The 14,016-nt window shown below is 51.7% G+C and overlaps 1 protein-coding gene across 2 annotated transcripts in view; it reads right to left on the bottom strand.

Moving 5' to 3' along the window:
• CAPZB (capping actin protein of muscle Z-line subunit beta) overlaps positions 1–12,284 on the bottom strand; it is a 124,323-nt gene extending 112,039 nt beyond the window's left edge. Inside the window, exon 1 of one of the 2 annotated variants that reach the window (XM_081305170.1) lies at positions 11,975–12,284. In XM_081305170.1, coding sequence (XP_081161296.1) covers positions 11,975–11,977 — 3 coding nt within the window. In that variant the 5' untranslated portion in view covers positions 11,978–12,284. The remainder of the gene's footprint in view (positions 1–11,974) is intronic. The other variant, XM_081305169.1, reaches the window with a different exon arrangement.
• Positions 12,285–14,016: the final 1,732 nt, after the last annotated feature.

Raw genomic sequence — 14,016 nt, 5'->3', positions numbered from 1 at the left:
CCATTCTTCCTAAGTCTGAAGATGGGCTCCCAGGAAGGGAGGGCTGGAAAAGGCTGGTGGATGGGTGCTAAGTTACAGTTAAGTATAAGAAATAAGTTCTGGTGTCCTACTGCCTAGGAGAGTGACTAAAGATAACTATTTTGTATGGTAGGTTTCACAAAAGCTAGAAGAAAGGATTTTGAATGTTTTCACCATACCCACACAGAAATGATAAACCTCTGAGTAGATACGCTTACTCTGATTTGAATGCTATACAACATATACATGTATGAAAACATCATCTGGTACTCCATCAATACTTACAATTTTCATGCCCATTAAAAATATAAATATAAAAATATAAATAACAATAAAATTGGAAGAAATCAATAAAAGACTAAAATATAGTTTAAAAAAAAAAAAGGTGGACTCCAAGTCATCAAATCAAAGCCAGGGACAGCCACCAAACACACTTCATTTTCAACTGCAGGTTTTTAACAAACACTAAAGAACACGGTTGCGATCCTCAACATGAAGCACCCTCCTCTGCGAGGCAGGCACTCCTGGACCAGTCTCCAGGCAGGTTTGGAATGAGAAGGGACTGGGTTTTGAGACCACCTCTGCCTCTCACCAACTATGTCATCTCGTCCAAGATACCTCACCACCTCTCAAGCCCCCATTTCCACATCAGCAAAATTGGGACAAGACAAGGCTACAGCAATGATTCCATACATTGGTGTCCAGGACATTCAGCACCCAGAGGCTGGCCTAGGGCAAGTCCCCTGTGGGCAATGTGCAGAGGAGTGGCCAAGAGCAAACACAAACCGGAAGGTCAGGGCCTCTCCTTAAGCTGACCCGTAGATTTAGAGTGTTCCTTAATCCAGGGGTTTTTAGAGCCAATCCAGTGCTGCTACTGCACGTGACAAATGATGGAATTTCTAAGGACAGTAAAGAGCCCATGTCAGGTGTCCATGTGTGTGGCCTGAGCTCCTGCGCTCTATATACACCATTCTTACTTAATCCTCTCTCCTGCCGGTGAAGATGACGACAGTGTGTTCATCTGCTTGACTGGGAGGCTGAGGCTGGAGGGGTGAAGGATGCGGTCAGGCTGCGTGGCTCTCCTGCACCCACTGTCTTCCATAGCACCAATTCTCTCCTCACCTTCCTCTGTCCTTCCCCTCCTCATACACCGGAGCCCCAACACTCCACACACCTTGAAATCAAACGCATGTCTACAACATGTATGCACAAACCCCTGAGGCAAGGAAGTCTATCTGTGACAGTGGACAAACACAACACAGGCCAGCAGAAGCCAAGGGCACCTATGAAAACTGCCACCTTCAGAAGGGGAGGAAATGCACTCCAAAGTAAGCACTGTCCTGGCATGGGGGAAGGAGGTCACAAGGAGTCTCATAAGTTCTATGCCTTGGTCCCCTCAAAAGCTCTGGGTACCAAATGCAACTGGCACACCAAGGCTGGCCACTTGCTCTTGGACAAAAAAAAAAAAAAAAAAAATCAAGCCATTTTCCAAAAAGAGTGGTTTATTTTATCACCGGGAACAAAAGTCCCATTTCAAACAGCTTGCTCCTGGAGTGGCAGGCGTGCACTCCACAAAGCCAGCGAGGGTTTGCAGTTCACCCGGACACACAGCATCAGCACCAGGGCAAACTCCCTCCAGCATGAAGCAAAGGGGCATTCACATGTGAAGTCCTTTTGGCTCTAATTCGATGCAGAGAGTCCATGTCTCCGGTAATAACATAGTGCTATTATCAGTGTTAACAGTGATAGCTAATACCACCACAAATCTGGTTTTACATATATTAATTTGTTCAATCCTCATAAAACTCACCAGAGATAGCTTCTTTTGTGTATGGTGCTGGGGACCGAACCCGGGACCCTGCTCATGCTGGGCATGCGCTCTACCATGAAACACGGCCCCAGACAGCAATCACTTTTATTCTTACCGTTTCATGAACAAGGAGACCAGGAAAGGAGGAAAGGAACTGCCCAAGTCTGCATGGTTCAGACGTGATCCCAGGTTTTCCAGTTCCAGCTCCTCCCTTTGCTGTCCTCGACTCAGGAATGGAGACTGCCTGGGACCACTGAGAAACCCCACAGCGGCTGGTCACAGGACTTCAGGCCAAGTGCTCAGCACCCGCAGCCCTGTCAGCCACTTTCAGGATCGCTGTTCTCACCACAGTCAGTTCCACCAAGGCCCCAATGCCACGGTCCTTGGGGCCAGGAGTGGCACAAACAGCTACAAGCATTCTGGCCTCATCCCTGCGGCAGACCCAGCTCAGCTCCTCTGTCCTGACCAACAACCCAACACTATGACTAGTTTGGCCTCATGAAAAGCCACATCTGCGCCAGGCCTGAAAGGACATATGGGTGTTGTAAGGGGCTCACGCTAGTGTTTTCTATTAGATCAAACCACACAAAAAAAAAACCATTTTGACCTACAAAAATGACCAATGTAGGTTGACCCTACATGGTTCAACCTGATACAGGAAGGGAGGCCTACGGCCTGTGCCGGGGACACTGGCCATTGCTACCTCAGTCACAACTCTGAGGGGAATCATCATTTAACTTCCCTCCTAATAGTAAAAAACAAACTTACCGGGCAGAAGGGGAACCCTCCACCTGCCTGAGGTCAATGATCACTAGAGCAGCTCACCGTGCCTCTCCCCTCCGAAGCCCTGCGCCTTACCTTGTACCAGCTGCTTAGGGCTGAGACGGGGCTTCAGAAAAAAGGCAGCGGAACCCTGCAAGGCTTTGTCAACCAACAGTCCCCCAATAAGGGTTGTCACAGAGAGTACACAACGCGCTGGCACTCATGTAACAGGCAGAAGCTAGGGATGCTGGCACTCCTGCACAAAGACCTGTGCTGCCACACCACCAAGCGCACCCCTCTGGTACGAGGCCAAGACCCAGCCAACGCTTTTACACGGCAGGTGTCTTTCTAAACACTGCAGCCCACCAAGATACAACTGCTTGCATTTCAACCACCTGAACCAAAGCAGACTTCCAGACCAGATCCAGACCTCTTCAGCCACTGCGGCTACACCTCCAGGGAGACCTCCTGGCCACAGCTTCCTCATCTGTAGTAAGCAGCCCAGTGAAGCAGGACAGCAGGATTCAACCAGCATGAGCTTTCAAGAGGGTTGGGCTGCAAGGTAACTGGCACTACCAGGCTGGTGCCCTGGGGCAAGCCAGTGCACCTTTCTGAGCTTGGGTTTCCTTATCTGCAAAAGGAGGAAACAGACTCCCAGGGCTGGGGCTGAGAGAAGGGGAGCTGTCTGTAGGCTTCGCCCGGCACAAGAAGCAGACGCTGCTGGGACTAATGGAGACTCCAAAGGTGAACATGGAGTGTCCCCTGGAAGGAAGGATGATGTTTCAAGGCAACTGCCAGTGCCAGTACCGCCAGCGCACCCCTCAAGACAAAGTCAGAGGCTCAAGTCACAGGGCAACAAGGGTCTGCACCCACTGTGCCTCAGAGAGATTTCAGGTGAGGTGCTGTCTTCGGGGTGCACCCTGAGGGACCAGTGACAGTCACATCTGAAATCCTCTAAAGGACAACCTGATCCAAGCCTGCCAAGGTCACCAAGCAATAAGAGAAGCAAAGGACAGATCAAAACAAACTGGAGATGGATCAGGGAGAATTCCAGAGTGGTCCTTCAGCGGCTGTACTGTCCTCAGACTGTGCTTCCCCCCAGAGGGTGTGGCAGACAAGAGCTCCTCCTCCCAGTTTCTGAGCACAAAATTGCAAGGCAGGAAGCTGCACCCACAAAACCAGAGTCACACATCAGGGCCTGAGCCTCAGTGCAGAAGCCTGGAGGAGCAGCACGACAGGAGCAAGCCAGACCCGAACTCCCCACCTGCCACTTACAGCTACAGCGAGAAGGGAAAAGGGCATTCAGGACCACCAAGAAATGCCACAGGCTCCGTTCTAGCTGGGGGCTGCTTGCCCTGCATTTGCCCCAGCACAACAGGCAGAAGCAAAAGCATCTTTTCAAATCCTTACAGTAGTCACATGCCGCATAAGATGACTCCTCAAGAACGGCTACAAAGACCATGGTGGTCCCATAAGACTATACCCCTAGCAACATCATAGCCATCTTTGTTCTATAAGTACATTGTTATGATGTTCCCAAACCCATGAAAACTGTCTAAGGACTCTCCCTAGAATGTGTCCCTATCCTTAAGTGATACACGGGCTATGTTTTTGGTTAAAGATATTTTAATTCATAAATGTAAGGTCTGGATTTTCTTGTTTATAAGACCAGTAATGTGGCCAGGCGTGGAGGTGCACAACTATAATCCCAGCGCTCAGGAGGCTGAGGCAGGAGGATCTCGAGTTCAAAGGCAGCCTCAGCAAAAGCAAAGTGATAAGCAACTCAGTGAAATGCTGTCTCTAAAAAATACAAAATAGGGCTGGGGATGTGGCTAAGTGGTCAAGTGCCCGAATTCAATACCCACCCCCCAAAAACAAAAAAAACAACAACAAAAAAAACAGTACTGTGAAATCAGATAATGGTTTCAGGGCAGATCCTAACTCACTAGGGTCCTGTGAGCCAAGAAGAGGAAGTTTCACAGAGCAGATTAACAGAAGTTTAGAGCCCGTGGAAGCAACAGCCTGTAACCTCCACTGTGGGAAGAACACTGGGCTGGGTTCTCCACTCTGGCTTAATCAGACTCACTCCTAAGACTGCCATTCTCAGACCAGGGACTCACCTCCAGGGGGCTCCGAAGGGCCGGCACTGCCTCCCAGAATGGCTGGGAAGTTCAACAAAACACTAGCCATGGACCCGTGTTAGTAAGATCACTAAGGAACCCAGACTCCTCTCAGACTCACACCGCACCAGGCTCGTCTACACCGCTCACCTGTGAACTCACTCAATCCTCACAACTCCTCTGTGGCAGGTGAATGGTAAGCCCAGGGACGCTGCCTTGGAAGAAAGAGGACTAGGGAACAGGAAACCGATCACTAGAAAGAGGCAGTGAAGGCTCCTTTCCACAGGTTTTGAAGATGTCAGAAACAGGCAGGGTGGCAGCAGGAGGAAGCTCGCCATGTCCCCTGGTACAGCTCCGCCATGCTGGCTCTGCCCTTGTCCCTGGGCCTTTCAGAACCTTAGGTGCGCTGCTTTCCCTGCCTCCTCTACTTAACTTGAAGACCAATCGGAGGTCTACCTGACTGCTCGGCAGGTGCATGAAATAACCCGATAGAAAAGACACCAGAGGCCACTCAGCCTGCAGCGGGGACGTGCGTAAGGGGACAGCGTGAGAACCTGTCTCGAAGGGCTGCGTGGGATAATATTAACAGGCAGCCAGGAAAACCAGCTCCTGACACTCCTACAGCTGCCCTACAGTCGCCCCCAGCAGACTGGGGGTCTTGGGTGCTTCGCTGTGCCTAGAGACTAGAGCTCTGGGACATGGTGAAACTGGCAGATATGAGCCAGCTGGCGTCTGGCTGATCACTGGGCTAACCAGGCTGGAATCCCCATTCAGTTGTTAATGGGATATCAAGCCTTCGCAGGCACCACTATCTAGGATATAAACTGACCAGAAATAGCTGTGTGTCCACGATAAACTGTCCAATCAGAATGTCTACACAGGGGAGCGCTGGGGGCAGAAGCATGCTCCTCAACCCAGAGGTGGCAAATCTCTGTGTCTCACTCTGCCTCCTATCTTTATCTCTCTCTCCCTATTCCTTCCCTTCCAAGCCCACAGCCACAGGGACCAGAGCCCACATAACCTCACAGGTTGATGGCCAAGAATGCCTGCTCCCTCAGGTCTCTTTCACCTCCCTAGTCCTTCCTGCGTGCCACAGCAAGAGGACTCTTCCTAAAATACCACTACTCTGCCACCTCCTCAAATTTCTACCTGCCCTGTCAAAAATGTCACTGGCTCCACACTGTCCCAGATCAAATGCAAACTCCTTAGCTTAGCAACTCAGGCTTCGCACTCCCTCACTCTGGTCTACTCTGCAATCCTCAGACTCACAAGGCTAACCCGGCCCCTGACCTTGGCTTTTGTGGAGTGGACTCTCACTGTGCCCCACCCCATCCTCTGCCTGGGCAAGGTCTGCCCAAGCTTCAGGCCCAGCACTCAAGCTGGCTGGGGATGGGTGGGTGGCAATCCCTGGAGGAGGCGGAACGCTAACCTCGCCTACATGCACACAGCCCTTCACAAGCCCCTTCCATTAGTGCTTCCTTCGGGCCGCACTTCACTTTTCACACTCATCTTCCCCCCACCACCCCCTGAATTAGAGGCTAGGGATTATATCTTCTACTCGTGTCCCTTACACTAGAGGACTCAGAATAAGACAAGTAATAACCGCTGCTAATACCATGTGCCAGGCTGGATTAAGAACATTAAAGTTTTCAATTTCCTTTTCCCAGTATCCCTATAAAATGATATCCTCACACTGCAATTCAAGAAACCGAGGTTAAGGGAGATGGGATCTTCTGTGCCAGACAGGATTCAGTTCACAGATGCCCTCCTCCAAAGCCCATGTCCTGTATCACAGGCGGCAAGAGAAAAGGCAGACCCCTCTCAGCTTTATCCTCACCCACTCGGGGTTCATGAGGCACTTAACAGTGACAGGTAGCCAGTGCAAGGTGCGGCAGACAGGGCCCCTCCTCTCACACAGCTCATCTGCTCTGCCCCAGTCTTGCTCTTCTTTTTCCAAGACTGGAAGAGGGCAAGGATCCTCTGCTTAAAAGAGGCCCCATTTGCACAGACACAGCACCAGACTGAGAAGAGCGCATGCTCGGCTCAAGGAATACTATCTTTTGTGGATGCAAAGTCTTAAGCTCAACTAATGAAGATCTCTGTTCAAAGCCCAGCCCAGCCCAAAGTTAAGCACACTTCAAAGCAGCCTTCACCTGGCAGTAAGGAGTGCAGGCAAGGGGCCAGGGTCTAGAGTCGAAAAACCCAATTCCTCCATTAGCTACAGGGGGACTAACCACATACTCCTTTGCACCTTATCTGCCACCATGATGATAAGTTACTCTCTACACAATTATGGGCACTAGGTAAAGTCAAATCATTTGACATGCTATCTCATTTAATCCTCCTCATAAGGAGGTACTCCAAGTATAACTTCTTATACTATGCTGCCTCCCACCTAAGGCTGAGCCTTCCTCACTGGCTGCTCGTGGAAGCTGTGAGGGCGCATAGCCTTGTCTATCCTGCTCATGGCTGGCACATGATCCAGGGGGCCAAAGCACCCAGCACAGTGACATGACCAACCCCAAGCGATGGAAGCTGGGAGGGCACACACGCTTCTCTGTCTTGCTCGTCGCTGAGTCCATGGTACATAAGCAGCAGAGTAGCCAATGTGAAGTCTCCACCTCCTCACATGGAAATACTAACCTGTGAAAGCCTAAGTCTGGGAATGGCATTGCTTTAGCTGGTTCCAACACAGATGCTCCTGCAGTGCCATCCTTCAGGTTTCCACACCCCACCCTTACTGGACAGACCTGCAGCAAGGGGAATGGAACAAGATCCTGTACTGTAGGGCTGGGGATGTGGCTCAAGCGGTAGGGCGCTCGCCTGGCGCGCATGCGACCCGGGTTCGAGCCTCAGCACCACATACCAACAAAGATGCTGTGTCCGCCGAGAAATAAATATTAAAAATTCTCTCTCTCTCTCTCTCTCCCCCCTCCTCACTCTCTCTTAAAAAAAAAAAAAAAAAAAAAAAAAAAAAGATCCTGTACTGTAGGCCCTGCCTCTCACAGTCCTGCACAGTAATCAAGTTGCCCCAGAGATGAATCCCACGCCTGCCATTCACACTGGTCACCCAAACCCTGGAGCTTCAGGTTCCTTGTTAAGTTAAACAGGGACTGAGTTATAACCTGGATCACGGTTCAGGATCACAGCAGATGCTCAGTCAATGGCTGAGACCAGGCTGGAAGGGCGGGACTTCCGCAGCACTACGAGATTGCACATCTGGTGAGAGAGTATGTGAGATGTGCAGAGGAACCAATTGCAAGCATCTGCAATTCACTTTCACTGCAATGGGAGACCCAAGAGCAGGCACACCCCAAAATGCCTGGGACTGGAGCCTGGCACAAGCCCCAACCTTATCTTGTTTCCTGTCATAGTTCATGCTCATGTGCTTGCAGTTACAAGAAACAGGGCTTTTCCTCCTTAAACTTTACGTAAGAGTAACAGTGATCAACCCCCCAACGTGGAAGCTGTGAGGGTGGAAGCCTTGTCTATCCTGCTCATCGCTGGCACATAAGCAGCACAGAGTAGCCACCTCACACACACATACTTCAGGGCCCCGCCACACCGCCGCACCTCTGTATCTGCCAACAGTAAAATCTCCAGCCTGACAAGCAGGATTCAGGATGGTCAGGTACCTGCCCTGCTACCATATCCCTGTGCCATCAGTTATCTGTCCCCCCCCCCACAGAATGTAAAAATATAGGACTTCTCTATAAATAGGGAGATCTGCTTCAAAAGCATGGCTTATCATCTTCTTATTCTCAAACTATTGATCCTTGGCTACTTTCAGAAGCATTTCACCAAAAAGTGGCCAGCTTTAACAGGACTGTCTAAATACAACTATGTATCTTATCCACACCAGAAGACCACCAAGACAAGTATCAACTCTATTGTTTTACCTTGTAATAATATGAGGGGCTTCTCCTATCAGGTCCTGTTAGGCAAAACCACCTCTGGGTTGGCATGACAATTCCAGAGTGGCCCCCTCCAGCCCTACCATCAAGTACAGAATTATAGCTCTCAGAATAATCCCTAAATTAGAAGCTACAGTTGTGTTAGGAAAAGTGCTTTGAAACTGCAAAGCACTTAGGGACAGTGGTAAGATTATTACCTATTAAGGTAATGAAAATAAATTTCATTTGCCTATACATTCTTAACAAGGAAGGTGAAACTGATACCAACAAAAATCATGGAATTCACCCCCAAATCAAATGCATTTTAGATTCTCAAACCCACATTTTCCTCAATGGAAAACTGAGATCTGTTTTTTCTAACATCAGGACTACTGAAAAGCTGGGCCTTGGTGTCTCTTGCCTATAATCCCAGCTACTCGGGAGGCTGAGGAAGAAGGATTGCAGCAAGTTCAAGGCCAGCCTGAACAACTTAGCCAGCCATCTTAAAATGAAGAAAAAAAAAAATTAAGGACTAGGAATGTAGCTCAACAGCAGAGCTGTTGCCTAACATGCAAGTGACCCCTTGATTCACTCCCCACCAGTGAGGGGGGGCGGGCAGGACCATGTTGGTCTAATTCATTTGCCTCTGATGCAGACCCACACTACCACTTCCGTCCTGTCCCAACTATCTATACTGATTTATCAGTTTATACAAATAGGGAATAAATTTAAAAATAAGCAGTCAGAAACTATTTGTGAGCCTACAGGACACCAAGAACACGTTATTGAAAGACATGAATATGAAATCCAAGTGACTTAAATTCACAAACATGAACACAGACATATTCCAAGTCGTTTCTTTTCTTTTGAGATGGGGCTTTGCATTTTGTTATGCTGCCCAGGTTGGCCTTGAACTAGTGATCCTCCTGCCTCAGCCTCCCAAGTAGCAGGGATTAGCTGGGATTACAGACACAGGCCAATGCACCCGGCTTTCCAAACCATTTCTCTCACTGCCAGATGCTGTTCTGGCCCACAGGGAGGGATACAGCCATGGAAAACACAAGACAAAAATCCTGGCCCCCAAGCAGCTCAGGTTTTGGCCCACACTAAATTGCCTGAATGACCACATGACTTCTCTATTAAATAAGACTTTCTAGGTAAAGAATCTAGCACATAATCCAAAGGCCATAAATGCTGCTCCTCCCCTGCCACATTTGAGCATCCCATTATTATGTTTCTAAACAATTTCATTATATCTTTGGACATATAAGCAGCTTGGTACAATGGGAAAAACACAGCTTAGAACTGGCCAGATGTTATTCCACTGACATAGCAATGCCCTGAATGTGACTCCTCCTCCTGAGCCTCAGCTTCACCACCTGTAAAATGGGGACAGCATATACCCAAATCTGGATTAAATAAACTCACTCAGGTGTGTGGCACAAGGTAGGCCCTCTCCTCCACCCCTTCCAGTCTTTTCAGATTATCAGATGAGAGCCAAGGCCAGGACTCTTTGTCATATGCTCCTCCTGGGTCATTACTGGCACTTTCCATCACACTCAGAGAACTGCCCCTCCCTATCTGATCTACCGCCCAGAGCACCCCATCTGGCCACTCCACCCATCCTCCCTTGATTTGCCCTGAGAGCACATTTAGAAAACTTCAGTTAAAGTCCTCACCCAAAACTATCCCGGACAAATCCTTCTTGGTCAAGCTGGGAGCCAGGCCCACCCCCCCACAGGCCAGGTTTCAGCCTGTAGCAATAGTATTAAAAATGACAACGCCTCTGTTTTTAATCAATATACAGGAAAGCATCAAGAAAAAACTAAGCCGGTCTGAATTAGTCACCCTAGTTCTACAGCAACATCCTTTGATTAAACAAGGAACTGAGATCCTCAAAACCATTTGGGGCCCAAAGTTCACATGCAAATAACTGCCTGCAATGGACAGGAGGCACCAGCACAGGACCCTGATGCAGGAGGTGGATGGCCTTAGCTCTGACAGTTCCTTCTTCAAAGATTCCTTGACCACATGAGGCAGAAGCCCTCTGACCCTCCAACCTGGGTCTCCCCTACAGATGGTTCCACAGTTGGTTAAGTGGCAGGCCTACCTGTGGGGGCCTATGTGAAGCCTGCTGCCTAGAGCCCACATCGCCTGCCTTCATTACCAAAACAAACACCACGAGTGAAGCTAGATCTCTGCTTCAAGTTTTGCTCACCTGATCCGAAGCACCTCCATAATCAGCAGTTCCAACCCTTACAAGCTGACAGTTTAGGGGGAAAGGAAGGCTGCGCCTGCTAGGGTGCATTGTGTCCAGGCCATATGTTGAGCTCTGAGCCCGGTGGCTCCCCCAGGGCTGCGGCCTCACAAGGGGGATTGTGCGTTCATCCCAATCCGGTGGGCTCCCCAACCCTCACCCTTCTGCTCCCACTTGGGCTGGGGCGCGCTCTAGCATCTCACTGAATCGGCGGCCGCGGGAAGGGCCCGTCGCTGCCTTCCGGGCACACAGATGTCCATCCTTCCCTCCCTGGCTTGCTCACCAGAAGAGGCAACCCTGGAGCCCAAAAAGGGATGGCACCCCGACCCCGACCCCGACCGGGGTGTTCACTCCCGTCTCCCCGGCTTCCAAGAGGTTGCTGAGAAGGGGCACTGGAAGTGAAGGGGAGGGGACACCTGGGTCGGGGGCAGTCCCTGATGGGAAGGTAAGGCCGGGACGGAGGGGGGCTGACGCAGGCTACGTTGAGAGTGGTGAGAAGTCCGGGAAACCTGATCGAGGGGGTCCTGTGGGCAGGGAGGCCCAAGAGGGGGCCACAGCAGAGGAGGAGAGGTCCACACTGAAGACCAAGGAGGAAAAAGAAGCATTATGCCCGAGAAGAGAAACAAATCTAGGTTCAGGTCACTTGAAGAAGGCTGTCGCGGGTACGGACTGAGGCCACGGAGAAGGGAAGGAGTGTGAGGGGAGGGGTGCCTAGTCTGGGCCAAGGCAGGGAGAAGCGACGGACTGGCGTGGACCGCAGGGGCCCTGGTAGAGGGCCCAGCCCGGGCCAGGGGAAGAAGAAGGGAGACCATGGCTGGGTCACTGGAGGGGGTCCCTGGCCTGGCCCATGGGGAAAGGAGGGTCCAGCCTGGGCTCTGGGGGAGACTCTCCTGGATTTGCAGGGGGAGAGTAGGACTCCAGGTGGAACCTAGGGCGGGGGCGGCAAAGTCACCGGCCACCCAGGCGCCCCGCGGCCCCTCCCGGGCCGGAGGGATGGTGTGCACCCAGGGCCCGGGACCCCGCCCCTCCCCCACCCCGGGAACCCACCCTCCGGAGCCGGGGTTCGGCGGGGCAGGGGGACGCGAGCTCGCGGACGGGACCGAGGGGCCTTTACCATGGTGGCGGCGGCGGCGGCGGTCCCGGTCCCGGCGTCTGTGGCTCTCCCCCCCGCAGCAGGGCCCGGCGCTTCCACTTCCCCGGGTGCCCAGGAGTGAACATCCGGGTCAGCGCCCCCCTCCCCCCGCGCCGGGCCGCCGCCACCTTCCTTCCCCGCCCCGGCCCGGGCCCGGGCCCGCCCCCCACGCCGCCAGCTCCCGGCCAATGAGCGCGCGGGGCCGCGGCGATCGCCAAGTATGGAGCGCGGCGCGGGGGGCGGAGCCCCGGCCGGGCGCGCGGGGGCGGGGCCTGCGGGCGGGGCGGGGCGGGGCGGGGCCGTGCGAGCCGGGCGCGGCGCCGGGCTGGGGGCCGGGGACTAGGGGTCTCCTGCGGCTGCGATGCTCGGCCCCTTAGTCAGTGGCTGCATAGCTCGGGGCTGCAGAGGGACTGCTTTCATCCGCCCCAGGAACCCCCAGGCGAAGATGCGGAAGGTACTAGGCTGGGAGGGGACTGTCCCTCAGCGCCCCACCCGATGCACGCGTTCACACCGTCAGTGGACCCGGAACTGGTGAGGACCGCGGACCAACCCAGCCCAGCCCGGCCCAGCCCAACTCTGAGAGAGAGCTCCGCGAATGGAACCTGACATGGAATCCCAGCGCTGCCGCCTGCTACCGGTGGGGCCCCGTGGGACCTGGAGCCCAGCACTGCACCTGAACCTGGTCTCCAGAATCAAAGAGCTTTGGGCTGCACCCTTTATTGAGCACCTATTATATACCAGGCCTTGTTTTAGGCACTAAAAGATGATAGAGGTGAATAAGACATAGATTGCTGTCCTACCTGCGACAGGGTAGTTATGATGACACAGGTGAAGAGATTAGAAATGTGGGCTCAATAAATACTAGGTCATATGCAACCTTCTACATTTTCTACAGAGATTCAGCTCTATGGGACTGCCTTCCTGCACACAGTAGCTCAGAATTTTTTTTCCCTTCTTTTTCTCTCTTCATTCAACAAATATTTGTTGAGCTTGGTTTAGAATGCAGGAGACCTGGAAAGTAAATCCTGCTAGTAATACCAACTCTCCCTTTCTTGCCCTCTTTGGAATCAAATCAGGTCACCTCTGAGGGGACAGTAACCGCATAAATGAGTTCATAAAGTTTGCATAATGTGTGAAGCCACGGACATATAAAGAATGGTATAGATGGGATTATAAGGGTTCAGAGAAGGGGCTGGGTTGTGGCTCAGTGATGCACCATTCACCTAGCACATTCGAGGTCCTGGGTTCGATCCACAACACCACATATAAATAAGTAAAATAAAGGTATGTGTCCAACTACAACTAAAAAGTAAATATTAAAAGAAAGAGAGTTCAGAGAAGGCACGGGCACTTAGTAAGTTGTTACCAGTATTTATCAAGCACCTATGTGCCAGGCTCCATGCTAGGCTCTGGTCATACAGTGGGGAACAAAACAGATTGCTCTGGTGTGGAGCTTTTATTGGGGGGTTGCCACTGGGATTCAACTCAGAGCCTCCTGCATTCTGGGCTTGCTCTTCCACTGACCTATGTCCCCAGCCCCTGGCATGGAGTTTGAATGCTGACTGGGGGACAGTCAGCTACCAAGAACGGATAATGTCCAGGATGGTTAGAGGTGTGGAGAAAAATCAGTGAGAGAGCAGGTAGGCAGGCTAGCACAGTGTGGCTGTTTGTGGGGTGGCCAAGGAGGGTCTGACTTAGGAAGTAACCCATTGAAAGGAAGGGCCATGTGACTAGTAGAGGCGCACATATCCTGTAAGGAGGCCAGAGGACAGCCTTGGTCTGGTAAGCAGAGGTTGGCAGGAGCTCCAGCGCAGAGCAGTGACCAGCTCTGACCTGGGCTCCAAAAGGATCGTGCAGCTGCGGTGTTCTGGATGGACTGTAAGGGGGACTGGGGCCTGAGCAAGCTATTTCTATAGTGTAGACATTTATTTTAAATGTCTACCTATATAATAGACGCTGTGAAGCATTTTACAAATAACAATTCATTGAATCCTAACAGAGGCCCTCTGAAAAGGAGCTTGCTC

Source organism: Spermophilus citellus, assembly GCF_964194105.1.
Source record: "Spermophilus citellus genome assembly, chromosome: 9".
In the NCBI taxonomy this organism is placed as follows: domain Eukaryota; kingdom Metazoa; phylum Chordata; class Mammalia; order Rodentia; family Sciuridae; genus Spermophilus; species Spermophilus citellus.
This window is presented reverse-complemented; position numbering and strand designations above follow the sequence as displayed.